At 44.8% G+C, this 14,302-nt stretch overlaps 1 protein-coding gene across 2 annotated transcripts; it reads left to right on the top strand.

Annotated features, from left to right (window-relative positions):
• The first annotated feature begins 543 nt into the window (after nucleotides 1-543).
• On the top strand, nucleotides 544-11,597 carry LOC112237091 (uromodulin-like). 2 transcript variants are annotated; one of them, XM_042316101.1, is made up of 10 exons: nucleotides 544-649; nucleotides 1,830-1,919; nucleotides 2,674-3,480; nucleotides 6,525-6,611; nucleotides 6,721-6,908; nucleotides 7,015-7,172; nucleotides 7,388-7,627; nucleotides 9,535-9,694; nucleotides 11,306-11,381; nucleotides 11,497-11,597. In XM_042316101.1, exons 2-10 carry the CDS (start codon nucleotides 1,832-1,834, stop codon nucleotides 11,514-11,516), a joined length of 1,824 nt encoding a protein of 607 aa, XP_042172035.1. In that variant the 5' UTR covers nucleotides 544-649; nucleotides 1,830-1,831; the 3' UTR covers nucleotides 11,517-11,597. The 2 variants fall into 2 exon arrangements, with proteins under 2 accessions (XP_042172035.1, XP_042172034.1); XM_042316100.1 differs by having other exon boundaries at nucleotides 576-649; nucleotides 1,795-1,919.
• Nucleotides 11,598-14,302: the final 2,705 nt, after the last annotated feature.

Below are 14,302 nucleotides of genomic sequence, written 5' to 3'. Positions count from 1 at the left end.
CTATGACCATCTAGGTCAGACAGTTGTTCAGAGTATATGACAGTTAGGGTCGGGGCTGGGGAAGCAGGGCTCCATCAGGATGGAGAGCACCACAAGTCTCCTCAGAGAGAGGGAGCTTCAATAGATGTTTTATTCTTCCCCCCAATCGTCATCGGACCCTTTTTGTTGAAGATGGATAATGGGTGGAATTAGGGAAGGGGGAGCAGGGCCAACAGGACAGCCTGTGCAGATACATTGGAAGGCGGGTCACAGGAAGAGTGGTCACAGGTTGGGAGGACACAGGTAGAATGGGATCAGAGACTATAGAAGAAGTCAAGCACATGGCCTTGGTCTAAGCTGCCTCTGGAGTATATGCATACTGCTGCAACACCAAGACTACCAGTCCCTGGCACACTGTATTTTATTAAAGAGAGATAACACAGAGATAGACAAGCCTTTCATTTAGTTAACTTTGTAGTTTGAGGTCAGGTTAAATATTGCTTTGCTACAATCTGATGACCCCAATTTATTGTTTCCCAGAAACGATATACAATAGCGATGATGTCATACTCCACACACATCACTGTCTGGAACACCCCCGTAGTCCTGGCAGGGTTTATAATGTCAGAAAAACAGAGAGATTGACAGTTCACATCATCAAAGCACACAGGTAAGTTTACAAGTTTCTTAGGCAATAGATAGTATTCATGATAAGTTTAGGGGTCTGCACTTTAAAACTGCACTTTAAAACTAGCCATGCAATCAAAGTTTATTTGTCACGTGCGCCAAATACAACAGGTGTAGTAGACCTTACAGTGAAATGCTTACTTACAGGCTCTAACCAATGGTGTGTAAAAAAGGTGTGTGTGTGTGTGTAGGTAAGTAAGGAAATAAAACAACAGTAAAAAGACATTTGAAAAAAGAGTAGGCTATATAGGCTATATACAGACACCTGTTAGTCAGGCATGTACATGTAGGTATCGTTAAAGTGACTATGCATATATGATGAACAGAGAGTAGCAGAAGCGTAAAAAGAGGGGTTGGCTGGTGGTGGGACAATGCAGATAGCCCGGTTAGCCAATGTGCGGGAGCTCTGGTTGGTCGGGCCAATTTAGGTAGTATGTACATGAATGCATAGTTAAAGTGACTATGCATATAAGATAAACAGAGAGTAGCAGCAGCGTAAAAGAGGGTTTGGGGGGGGCACACAATGCAAATAGTCCGACTACCTGTTCAGGAGTCTTATGGCTTCGGGGTAAAACTGTTGAGAAGCCTTTTTGTCCTAGACTTAAATCTGGAACTTCATTAAATGTGAAGTGTGCATTCAAGTTGTACACTATTGATTAACCTTAACTCAGGGTCACACAGAGAATTTCAAGTTGTACACTATTGATTAATCTTAACTCAGGGTCACACAGAGAATTTCTTGGTAGTCTTAAATAAATCTACGTTGAAACCAAAAGTATCCACCTCACACACATGGTTATAGTTCAAAATAACACACCTGTACCATGTCAGGTATAGAGTTGAAATGTATTACACATTGAGTTTGCATCCCGATATTACACTTTATATACATCACAGAAGACCGAAATATAACTAAACTGGTAGACATTTTGACATTTCTGAAAACAGTCTTTATTAATTATGAAAAGTATGAATAACATTTCAACCATGAGGGCACTAGGTCCTTTGACGGCAGGAAAGGGATACTGTTACATCATAGGGAATGTTGTGCTTCAAGAAATCTGTGGAATATGTAGATTAATAAAAGAGGAGTCATAAAATTCTTTCCACATTTCTCTGTTTTGTTAGAAAAAGGTTTACATCTGGTTCTTTACACCCTCAAGGCATGACGAGCAGTAACATGGGTCATCCTCTGATAACGCCAGGCTTACTACTTCTAATGCTGATACCCGCCATCACAGCTGATAGCTCCGGTAAGGTTGAACAACATGCAATTGAGTAAGTGCATCTGTTACGCCCCTGAAAACAGGGGAGAAATAATCACGAGAGTGATACGGTATTGTTTTCTCAATTCAACTTTTAGTGTAATGAGAAAAGACCGCGATTTTCCCCAGGAATATGGGTGGAGACCAGAGCAATCGATCTCCGGCTCATAGATTAAGAGCATTTCGTAGATGAAAGATGAACACTTTTAGGCACCACAAAATAAAGTCATCAATATAACGTTTACACATTACTCTCACAATTCGTACACTTTGACAGGTTTTAATTAACACAATTATATGAATGTTATCAATCTCTATCAACTAATACTGAATGCATCTTCTTTTTAACCTTAGATATTTTAAGATCCTCACATACTATGAATTTACTAATACTTTTTAATGTATAACAGGCTATGAATATTTCCTTTAACCTGTCACACATCTAGAGAAGATTATCTCTGTTAACATCTGCAAATATATATATGTATGGGATTTTGTTATATTTCATTTGACAATTCATTCAAAATGCATTCTTTGTTGCTCCAGGCAACAGATACACAAAATAGTTTAGGATACATACACAAAAAGTCAAGAGACTTGATTCTGTTGTGGTCTCCATATAATTGTTATTTGTATTGTTTTACTGTTCTGTTGCTGTACTGTCCCGTAGCGGTCTCTAACTCCTTGATATTAGCCATGGCTTTAACTCAAGGAAAATCAATAGTAGTTGTTTCCTTCACAGGTTCTGTCGTCACCAGCTGTGAGGCATGCCACCCTCATGCTACCTGTCTTGCCTCTCTACTCAACAATGAGGTAGAGGTTGAGTCTTCCTCATTCAAGTTAGTCACTTGCAACTGTAAATCAGGCTTTGTCGGCAACGGCATCACCTGCTACGACCTCAAGCTCTGCGCTGGCGGCTCCTGCTGTCATCAAGGTTACAGCTGGTCAACGGAGTTAGGCTGTGTGGACGTTGACGAGTGTTCCCTCCCAGACCAACCCTGCAGCCCTCCTCAGGTCTGTGAGAACACCCCCAGATCCTTCAACTGCCTGGGGCCTCCTGAAGACGACCTCCACTCCAGTCCTGGTGACTCCCGTTCAGTGCAGTTTCAGTGCGGGGGGAGACAGTGTCCAGTGGGAGAGGACTGTATCAGTGTTGGTGGAACATCTTACTGTGCAGACCCCTGCCAGCACTACACTGTACTGAATGATGCCTGGCGTTCCACCAACAACAACGGCAACGTTAATGGCGAGCATTGCGACCAGAGCATCAACTGGCAGGGCTGGTATCGCCTGTTCCTTGGGGACACCAGTGTTCAGATGCCAGAGAGGTGTGTGGAAAGGTACATGTGTGGAACCGCTGCCCCCATGTGGCTCACAGAACCTCATCCCCAGCTGTTAGACGGGGTGGTTCAGAGGGGTGTCTGTGGACACTGGTTCTCAGAATGCTGCCATTTTAGAGTAAATCCCATCCATGTTAAAGCCTGCTATGGAAACTACTATGTCTACAAGTTTGTCCCTCCAACACAATGCAACTTGGCCTACTGTGCAGGTATAGTACAATGCTCGTCTCTGATTCATAAGGACGTCAAGAATATTCAAGATGTCTGGAATGCACTCCAATTAGTCGCATCAAATCTATTACCCCTCTCCCTCCTGTCCTTCTAGATGTCAACACCAAGGTGTGTTCTACATCAAATCTATTACCCCTCTCCCTCCTGTCCTTCTAGATGTCAACACCAAGGTGTGTTCTACATCAAATCTATTACCCCTCTCCCTCCTGTCCTTCTAGATGTCAACACCAAGGTGTGTTCTACATCAAATCTATTACCCCTCTCCCTCCTGTCCTTCTAGATGTCAACACCAAGGTGTGTTCTACATCAAATCTATTACCCCTCTCCCTCCTGTCCTTCTAGATGTCAACACCAAGGTGTGTTCTACATCAAATCTATTACCCCTCTCCCTCCTGTCCTTCTAGATGTCAACACCAAGGTGTGTTCTACATCAAATCTATTACCCCTCTCCCTCCTGTCCTTCTAGATGTCAACACCAAGGTGTGTTCTACATCAAATCTATTACCCCTCTCCCTCCTGTCCTTCTAGATGTCAACACCAAGGTGTGTTCTACATCAAATCTATTACCCCTCTCCCTCCTGTCCTTCTAGATGTCAACACCAAGGTGTGTTCTACATCAAATCTATTACCCCTCTCCCTCCTGTCCTTCTAGATGTCAACACCAAGGTGTGTTCTATCAAATCAAATCTATTACCCTCTCCCTCCTGTCCTTCTAGATGTCAACACCAAGGTGTGTTCTACATCAAATCTATTACCCTCTCCCTCCTGTCCTTCTAGATGTCAACAGCAAGGTGTGTTCTACATCAAATCTATTACCCCTCTCCCTCCTGTCCTCAAATCTATTAAATCCCCTCTCCCTCCTGTCCTTCTAGATGTCAACACCAAGGTGTGTTCTACATCAAATCTATTACCCCTCTCCCTCCTGTCCTTCTAGATGTCAACACCAAGGTGTGTTCTACATCAAATCTATTACCCCTCTCCCTCCTGTCCTTCTAGATGTCAACACCAAGGTGTGTTCTACATCAAATCTATTACCCCTCTCCCTCCTGTCCTTCTAGATGTCAACACCAAGGTGTGTTCTACATCAAATCTATTACCCCTCCCCTCCTGTCCTTCTAGATGTCAACACCAAGGTGTGTTCTACATCAAATCTATTACCCCTCTCCCTCCTGTCCTTCTAGATGTCAACACCAAGGTGTGTTCTACATCAAATCTATTACCCCTCTCCCTCCTGTCCTAGATGTCAACAGATCAAATCTATTACCCCTCTCCCTCCTGTCCTTCTAGATGTCAACACCAAGGTGTGTTCTACATCAAATCTATTACCCCTCTCCCTCCTGTCCTTCTAGATGTCAACACCAAGGTGTGTTCTACATCAAATCTATTACCCCTCCCTCCTGTCCTTCTAGATGTCAACAGCAAGGTGTCCTACATCAAATCTATTACCCCTCTCCCTCCTGTCCTTCTAGATGTCAACACCAAGGTGTGTTCTACATCAAATCTATTACCCCTCTCCCTCCTGTCCTTCTAGATGTCAACACCAAGGTGTGTTCCATCAAATCTATTACCCCTCTCCCTCCTGTCCTTCTAGATGTCAACACCAAGGTGTGTTCTACATCAAATCTATTACCCCTCTCCCTCCTGTCCTTCTAGATGTCAACAGCAAGGTGTGTTCTACATCAAATCTATTACCCCTCTCCCTCCTGTCCTTCTAGATGTCAACACCAAGGTGTGTTCAAATCTACATCAAATCTATTACCCCTCTCCCTCCTGTCCTTCTAGATGTCAACACCAAGGTGTGTTCTACATCAAATCTATTACCCCTCTCCCTCCTGTCCTTCTAGATGTCAACACCAAGGTGTGTTCTACATCAAATCTATTACCCCTCTCCCTCCTGTCCTTCTAGATGTCAACACCAAGGTGTGTTCTACATCAAATCTATTACCCCTCTCCCTCCTGTCCTTCTAGATGTCAACACCAAGGTGTGTTCTACATCAAATCTATTACCCCTCTCCCTCCTGTCCTTCTAGATGTCAACACCAAGGTGTGTTCTACATCAAATCTATTACCCCTCTCCCTCCTGTCCTTCTAGATGTCAACACCAAGGTGTGTTCTACATCAAATCTATTACCCCTCTCCCTCCTGTCCTTCTAGATGTCAACACCAAGGTGTGTTCTACATCAAATCTATTACCCCTCTCCCTCCTGTCCTTCTAGATGTCAACACCAAGGTGTGTTCTACATCAAATCTATTACCCCTCTCCCTCCTGTCCTTCTAGATGTCAACACCAAGGTGTGTTCTACATCAAATCTATTACCCCTCTCCCTCCTGTCCTTCTAGATGTCAACACCAAGGTGTGTTCTACATCAAATCTATTACCCCTCTCCCTCCTGTCCTTCTAGATGTCAACACCAAGGTGTGTTCTACATCAAATCTATTACCCCTCTCCCTCCTGTCCTTCTAGATGTCAACACCAAGGTGTGTTCTACATCAAATCTATTACCCCTCTCCCTCCTGTCCTTCTAGATGTCAACACCAAGGTGTGTTCTACATCAAATCTATTACCCCTCTCCCTCCTGTCCTTCTAGATGTCAACACCAAGGTGTGTTCTACATCAAATCTATTACCCCTCTCCCTCCTGTCCTTCTAGATGTCAACACCAAGGTGTGTTCTACATCAAATCTATTACCCCTCTCCCTCCTGTCCTTCTAGATGTCAACACCAAGGTGTGTTCTACATCAAATCTATTACCCCTCTCCCTCCTGTCCTTCTAGATGTCAACACCAAGGTGTGTTCTACATCAAATCTATTACCCCTCTCCCTCCTGTCCTTCTAGATGTCAACACCAAGGTGTGTTCTACATCAAATCTATTACCCCTCTCCCTCCTGTCCTTCTAGATGTCAACACCAAGGTGTGTTCTACATCAAATCTATTACCCCTCTCCCTCCTGTCCTTCTAGATGTCAACACCAAGGTGTGTTCTACATCAAATCTATTACCCCTCTCCCTCCTGTCCTTCTAGATGTCAACACCAAGGTGTGTTCTACATGTGGAGTGTTTGACGCCTGTGTGAGTGATGATAAGATCAACTGGAGGTGTGAGAGGAAAGGTGAGTGTTAAAGAAAAACTAAATAAAGAGGTGTAAATATTGTCCCAACAGAGACACCACAGCAAAGATCAGAAGTTCATCCATATATCTTTGTTTTGTGTGTTTTTAGCTCTGGAGCTGGTCTGTGGGCGGAACTTCATACAGGTGGGTCTTCAGATGGTTAACCTGGAGGCCGGACGTCTGGATCCTTCCTCTGGTCACCTGGCCGACCCCAGTTGCTCCGCCCACCAGGAGGCTAACGGCACGGTGTGGTACCAGGTGGAGCGAAGGGAGGGACGCTGTGGAAACACTCTGGAGGTGAGAACACGGTACCTCAGTTTGTCCCAAAAATGGATGCAATGGAGGAGTAACTGCCATGCATGTATTACATCTATCGTATGACCTTTTTTTGTCTTTTCTCCAGACCAACAGCACCCATGCTGTCTACTCCAACAGCCTATTTGTTTACCCATTAAATTCAAGAAACGACTCTCTCTCCCAACCCCTGAGCATTCCATTCTCCTGTGCCTATCCCCTGGAGACAGAGAGCAGCCTGGATGTGGCCATCAAACCCTACCTGCTGTGAGAAATAGGATTGAGTCTTTTTGTAGGCCTACTCCTCCCAAACTGTTTGTTTTTCATTTCCTCATCATCATCATCTAACTTCATCATCAACTCAAGCTGTCATGATGAGCTACATTTAGTCTTATCATTCCATGACAGATCTGACTTCCAAACGTCAGTAACAAGGATGAGTCTGTCTCATATCTGGTTGCTTCATGTTCACCTCTCGACAGGACGGAGGGTGTTTCAGGTTTAGGTGCCAAGGCCGAATCCTTCATGTCTCTGTATCGAAACGCCAACTTCACAGAGGCGTACCCACCTGGAGAAGTCCTCCTGCCAGTGGGCTCTGCCTTGCACGTGGGCGTGTCCGTAGACGAGACATACGACCAGTTGGTGGTGGTGCTGGAGAATTGCTACGCGACTCACACCCCCAACTTTGATGATCTTATGCGATACGTCCTTATTCAGAACAGGTCTGTCTGTGCCTTCTTGAGTTGTGTCTGACCATTTACTAAAACTGTTTTTCTGTATGAATATTTAAATATTTATTTCCCAGCAGCATATCACCCACTGCTGGCTGGCTTCTGAAGCTAAACAGGGTTGTTTCTGGTCAGTCCCTGGATGGGAGACCAGATGCTGCTGGAAGTGGTGTTGGAGGGCCAGTAGGAGGCACCCTTTCCTCTGGTCTAAAAAAAAATATCCCAATGCCCCAGGGCAGTGATTGGGGACAGTGCCCTGTGTGATGTGCTGTCTTTTTGATGGGATGTTAAACAGGTGTCCTGACTCTCTGTGGTCACTAAATATCCCATGGGACTTATTGTAAGAGTAGGGGTGGTAACCCCGGTGTCCTGGCTAAATTCGCCAGGTCGTTGCTGTAAATGAGAATGTGTTCTCAGTCAACTTACCTGGTTAAATACATAAAATACTAATTGTATTCATACATTGACTTATTCCACATTTTGTGTTACAGCCTGAATTCAACATGGATTAAATATGTATTTGTTTCACCCATCTACACACAATAACACAGAATGACGAAGTGAAAATGTGGTGTTTTTCTGTGCACATTTATTGAAACTGAAATACAGAAATATCTAATTTACCCCCTTGAGTAAATACATGTTCGACTCACCTTTGGCAATGATTACAACGGTGAGTTTTTCTGGGTAAGTCTCTAAGGGCCTTGCACAAATAGATTGTACAATATTGACACATTATTATTTAAAAAATCCTTATTTTAAAAAGTCCTTCTTCAGGCTCTGTCAGGTTGGTTGTTGATCATTGCTAGACAAGTCTTGCCATAGATTTTCAAGCTGATTTAAGTAAAAACTGTAACTAGGCCACTCAGCAACATTCAATGTCATCTTGGTAAGCAACTCCAGTGTATATTTGGCTTTGTGTTTTATGTTATTGTCCTGCTGAAAGGTGAATTTGTCTCCCAGTGACTGTTGGAAAACAGACTGAACCAGGTTTTCCTCTATGATTTTGCCTGTGTTTAGCTCTATTCCGTTTCTATTTATCCTAAAAAACTCCCCAGTCCTTGCCGATGACAAGCATACTCATAACATGATGCAGCCACCACCATGCTTGAAAATATGACGAGTGGGTCTCAGTGATGTGTTGTGTTGGATTTGCCCCAAACATAACAAGTTGTATTCAGGACGTAAAGTTAATTTCTTTGCCAAATGTTTTGCAGTTTTACTTTAGTGCCTTATTGCAAACAGATTGTATGTTTTGGAATATTTGTATTCTGTACAGGATTCCTTATTTTCACTCTGTGATTTAGGTTAGTATTGTGGAGTATCTACAATGTTCTTGATCCACGCATCGTTTTCTTCCATCACAGCCATTAAACTAACTCTAACTGTTTTAAAGTCGCCATTGGCCTCATGGTGAAATCCCTGAGCAGTTTCCTTCCTCTCCGGCAACTGAGGAAGGATGCCTGTATCTTTGTAGTGACTGGGTGTATTAATACACCATCTAAAGTGTAAATAATAACTTCACAATGCTCAAAGGGATATAACTTGATAAGTAGATTTTTACTCTTGAATTTATGAAGGCTTTCATAACAAAGTGGTTGAACACTTTGTGTTCAAAAGTGGTTGACACAAAGTGGTTGACTCAAGACATTTTAGCTTAACATTTTAACAAATTTGTAAACATTTAAACATTTAAACATTTAAAACATTTATATATTTCCACTTTGACATTATGGGGTATTGTGTGTAGGCCAGTGAAACACAATCACAGTTTCATCCATTTTAAATTCAGGCTGTAACACAACAACATATGGAAAAAGTCAAAGGGGTGTGAATACTTTCTGAAGGCATTGTGTTTAATTGAGTTTTTCTATGCTCTGAGTGAAATGATTCTGTCACAGGTGCCCTAGCAACCATCATCAGGTGAGGGTGGAGGAGAGCGGCTCGTCTCTCAGGGCTCGCTTCTCTGCTCTGCTGTTCCTGTACCAGGGGGACTACCGGGACGTCTTCCTGCACTGCAGACTCAGCCTGTGTGACCAGAGGAGCTCCTCCTGCACTCCGGTTAGTCCTCAACTCATCTCCCTCTCTCTAGTCCTACTGAGTGTCTCGCTGATGTCTCCCTGGTGTCTCCCCAGTGTTTCTGCCTCAGTGTTTGGTGTCTCCCTGGTGTTTCTGCCTCAGTGTCTGGTCTCTCCCTGGTGTTTCTGCATCAGTGTCTGGTCTCTCCCTGGTGTTTCTGCCTCAGTGTCTGGTGTCTCCCTGGTGTTTCTGCTTCAGGGTCTGATGTCTCCCTGGTGTCTCCCCAGTGTTTCTGCCTCAGTGTCTGGTCTCTCCCTGGTGTTTCTGCTTCAGTGTATGGTGTCTCCCTGGTGTTTCTGCCTCAGTGTCTGGTGTCTCCCTGGTGTCTCCCCAGTGTTTCTGCCTCAGTGTCTGGTCTCTCCCTGGTGTTTCTGCCTCAGTGTCTGGTGTCTCCCTGGTGTTTCTGCCTCAGTGTCAGGTGTCTCCCTGGTGTCTCCCCAGTGTTTCTGCATCAGTGTCTGGTGTCTCCCTGGTGTCTCCCCAGTGTTTCTGCATCAGTGTCTGGTCTCTCCCTGGTTTTTCTGCTTCAGGGTCTGGTGTCTCCCTGGTGTTTCTGCCTCAGTGTCTGGTCTCTCCCTGGTGTTTCTGCTTCAGGGTCTGGTGTCTCCCTGGTGTCTCCCCAGTGTTTCTGCATCAGTGTCTGGTGTCTCCCTGGTGTCTCCCTGGTGTTTCTGCTTCAGGGTCTGGTGTCTCCCTGGTGTTTCTGCCTCAGTGACGGGTCTCTCCCTGGTGTTTCTGCTTCAGGGTCTGGTGTCTCCCTGGTGTTTCTGCCTCAGGGTCTGGTGTCTCCCTGGTGTTTCTGCCTCAGTGTCTGGTGTCTCCCTGGTGTTTCTGCTTCAGGGTCTGGTGTCTCCCTGGTGTTTCTGCTTCAGTGTCTGGTGTCTCCCTGGTGTTTCTGCCTCAGTGTCTGGTGTCTCCCTGGTGTTTCTGCCTCAGTGTCTGGTGTCTCCCTGGTGTTTCTGCCTCAGTGTCTGGTGTCTCCCTGGTGTTTCTGCCTCAGTGTCTGGTCTCTCCCTGGTGTTTCTGCCTCAGGGTCTGGTGTCTCCCTGGTGTTTCTGCCTCAGTGTCTGGTCTCTCCCTGGTGTTTCTGCCTCAGTGTCTGGTGTCTCCCTGGTGTTTCTGCCTCAGTGTCTGGTGTCTCCCTGGTGTTTCTGCCTCAGTGTCTGGTGTCTCCCTGGTGTTTCTGCTTCAGTGTCTGATGTCTCCCTGGTGTCTCCCCAGTGTTTCTGCCTCAGTTTCTGGTCTCTCCCTGGTGTTTCTGCTTCAGTGTCTGGTGTCTCCCTGGTGTTTCTGCCTCAGTGTCTGGTGTCTCCCTGGTGTTTCTGCCTCAGTGTCTGGTCTCTCCCTGGTGTTTCTGCATCAGTGTCTGGTCTCTCCCTGGTGTTTCTGCTTCAGTGTCTGGTGTCTCCCTGGTGTTTCTGCCTCAGGGTCTGGTGTCTCCCTGGTGTTTCTGCCTCAGTGTCTGGTGTCTCCCTGGTGTTTCTGCATCATTGTCTGGTGTCTCCCTGGTGTTTCTGCATCATTGTCTGGTGTCTCCCTGGTCTCTCTCCTCAAGGTCAGTTCTCTCTGACTGTCTTTGGTCTCTCTCCTCAGAACTGTGGTAGAAGAATATCCCGCTCTGTCTCCACCTCGGCCTCCCAAAAGCCCCTTACCATCGGACCAATCACCTGTGAGTATTTTTGATATCATCACACTCACCTCAAAGTAACTTGTGCGCAGTCAGACACACACATACACACACCCCCCTCACTAGTAACCTTCTCTTTGCACTGTTTGTCTTCTAGGGACCAAAGGGCCAGAGTGAACCAAACAGCACTGCAATGGGACAACAGAGAGCTTCTGTATCTTAATGATTATTAGATAATAAAGTGAAACTTTACTATTATATCAGTCTTGTGTCATTATATCAATGTATGCTCTCTGTTATCTCTTGGTCTGGTCTGTTGGCGAAGCAGAGTTAGGGTTACAGATGTTAAATCTTAATTTGATCACCTTGTTGTTGCAGGAAATGCAAAATGTCTAGTGTATTCAAAGTTTAAAAAGGCATCTAAAGTTTGTAATTTCCACTTGAACATTTCAGACTTAATTTGCTCTAACTAAAAAAATATCAACCCCTACAAAAATGTCCATTTAAATATAAGCCACACAATAATGAATATTTCCTGTTGCTGCGGGATTATTTTCCTGCTGTGAGAAACTGGTCAAATTAAGATACAACACCTGTAAACAGAGAATCTGATATAATTGAATCTTGTTCCTGTCTTTTATTTTCTTTATTATTTTCTACTTATTGTTTCTGTAATGTGCTCTGTGTGTAGAGGAGTCAGGCGCAGGACACCAGATGTGAGTAAATAAGCGTAATTTACTCAAAATAAACAAATATAATACAATAAAGCGAGCCCACATAACGGACCGTATTTCATACAAACAATTACTCACAAACATGGGGGGAACAGAGGGCTAAACAATGAACAAGTAATTAGGGGATTGAAACCAGGTGTGTCAGACGAAACAAATGGAAAATGAAAAGTGGATCAGCGGTGGCTAGAAGGCAGGTGACGTCGACCGCCGAACGCCTCCCGAACAAGGAGAAAGCGGTGGCTAGAAGGCAGGTGACGTCGACCGCCGAACGCCTCCCGAACAAGGAGGGGGACCGTGACAGTTCCACACTTAACTTGACTGAACAGCAGGACCTAAATCATTGAGGGGTTTGCTTCCTTCTTCATCAAGTAGACTTCATGATATGACCACCGCCGAACGCCACTATTTGGTTTTAGGCTGACGTTGCTAAGGTGTTGAGTATTGTGACAGTATTTACTAAGGCTTAATGTTATTTGTATTCCCTTATGGAGACAGTTTTTTTAAGCATTTGCCAACTTCATACTCATGGATTCCCACAGACTCTAAACATGAAATACCAAGCTCTCACATTGTTCAGGCATGTAGAAGTGACTTAACACTAAAACCAAATAACAAAACTTGCTGTATCGTCTTTAAGCCATAGAGAGAGGGATAATGCCTGTGGAACACTATGGCTCCGTTTCAAATGGCACCCTATTCCCTACTTATGGCACCCTAATCCCTATTTAGTGCACTACTTTTGACCATCTTAGTAAACAAAAGTAGTGCACTATATAGGGAATAGGGTGCCATTTGAGTCTGTGTTTAGATGAGTGGGAACAGTTCACCTTTCCCTCAGCGTGAATAGTTGATATGATGTCATCATGGTGACCACTGGCTATTGTTGGTCATCTGGAGCAAAGAGAAAAGGGTTTGGAATAAGACAAAGGGATCAGGTCAGATCTTTTGTTGTTATTAATCCGCTGATTCAGCGTGACTAAAGCGTGACTTGAAACAGGCATATCTATAATACAAACAGAAGACTAAATGAAGATGTATTAATCGAGAGCGACACAGTAGAAACAGGCATATCAAACAAACAGAAGACAAAAAATTACATAAAGATAAAGGAAGAACAATGTCAAGAACACTTAGAGGTAGCCTATCTGTCAGCACGGCACAGTTGAAACAGGCATATCTATAGTACAAACAGAAGACAAAAAAAACTGATTGATAAAAATGGGACAATGGTTATCAAGCTAGGGTGTATCCGAAAGCATGGCCAGGTCAAAACAAGCATATATACACTGCTCAAAAAAATAAAGGGAACACTTAAACAACACAATGTAACTCCAAGTCAATCACACTTCTGTGAAATCAAACTGTCCACTTAGGAAGCAACACTGATTGACAATAAATTTCACATGCTGTTGTGCAAATGGAATAGACAACAGGTGGAAATTATAGTCAATTAGCAAGACATCCCCCAATAAAGGAGTGGTTCTGCAGGTGGGGACCACAGACCACTTCTCAGTTCCTATGCTTCCTGGCTGATGTTTTGGTCACTTTTGAATGCTGGCGGTACTTTCACTCTAGTGGTAGCATGAGACGGAGTCTACAACCCACACAAGTGGCTCAGGTAGTGCAGCTCATCCAGGATGGCACATCAATGCGAGCTGTGGCAAGAAGGTTTGCTGTGTCTGTCAGCATAGTGTCCAGAGCATGGAGGTGCTACCAGGAGACAGGCCAGTACATCTGGAGACGTGGAGGAGGCCGTAGGAGGGCAACAACCCAGCAGCAGGACCGCTACCTCCGCCTTTGTGCAAGGAGGAGCAGGAGGAGCACTGCCAGAGCCCTGCAAAATGACCTCCAGCAGGCCACAAATGTGCATGTGTCTGCTCAAACGGTCAAAACAGACTCCATGAGTGTGGAATGAGGGCCCGACGTCCACAGGTGGGGGTTGTGCTTACAGCGCAACACCATGCAGGACGTTTTTCATTTGCCAGAGAACACCAAGATTGGCAAATTTGCCACTGGCGGCCTGTGCTCTTCACAGATGAAAGCAGGTTCACACTGAGCACATGTGACAGACATGACAGTCTGGAGACGCCGTGGAGAACGTTCTGCTGCCTGCAACATCCTCTAGCATGACCGGTTTGGTGGTGGGTCAGTCATGGTGTGGGGTGGCATTTCTTTGGGGGGCCGCACAGCCCTCCATGTTCTCGCCAGAGGTAGCCTGACTACCATTAG

Source organism: Oncorhynchus tshawytscha, unplaced genomic scaffold, assembly GCF_018296145.1.
Source record: "Oncorhynchus tshawytscha isolate Ot180627B unplaced genomic scaffold, Otsh_v2.0 Un_contig_465_pilon_pilon, whole genome shotgun sequence".
In the NCBI taxonomy this organism is placed as follows: domain Eukaryota; kingdom Metazoa; phylum Chordata; class Actinopteri; order Salmoniformes; family Salmonidae; genus Oncorhynchus; species Oncorhynchus tshawytscha.
This window is presented reverse-complemented; position numbering and strand designations above follow the sequence as displayed.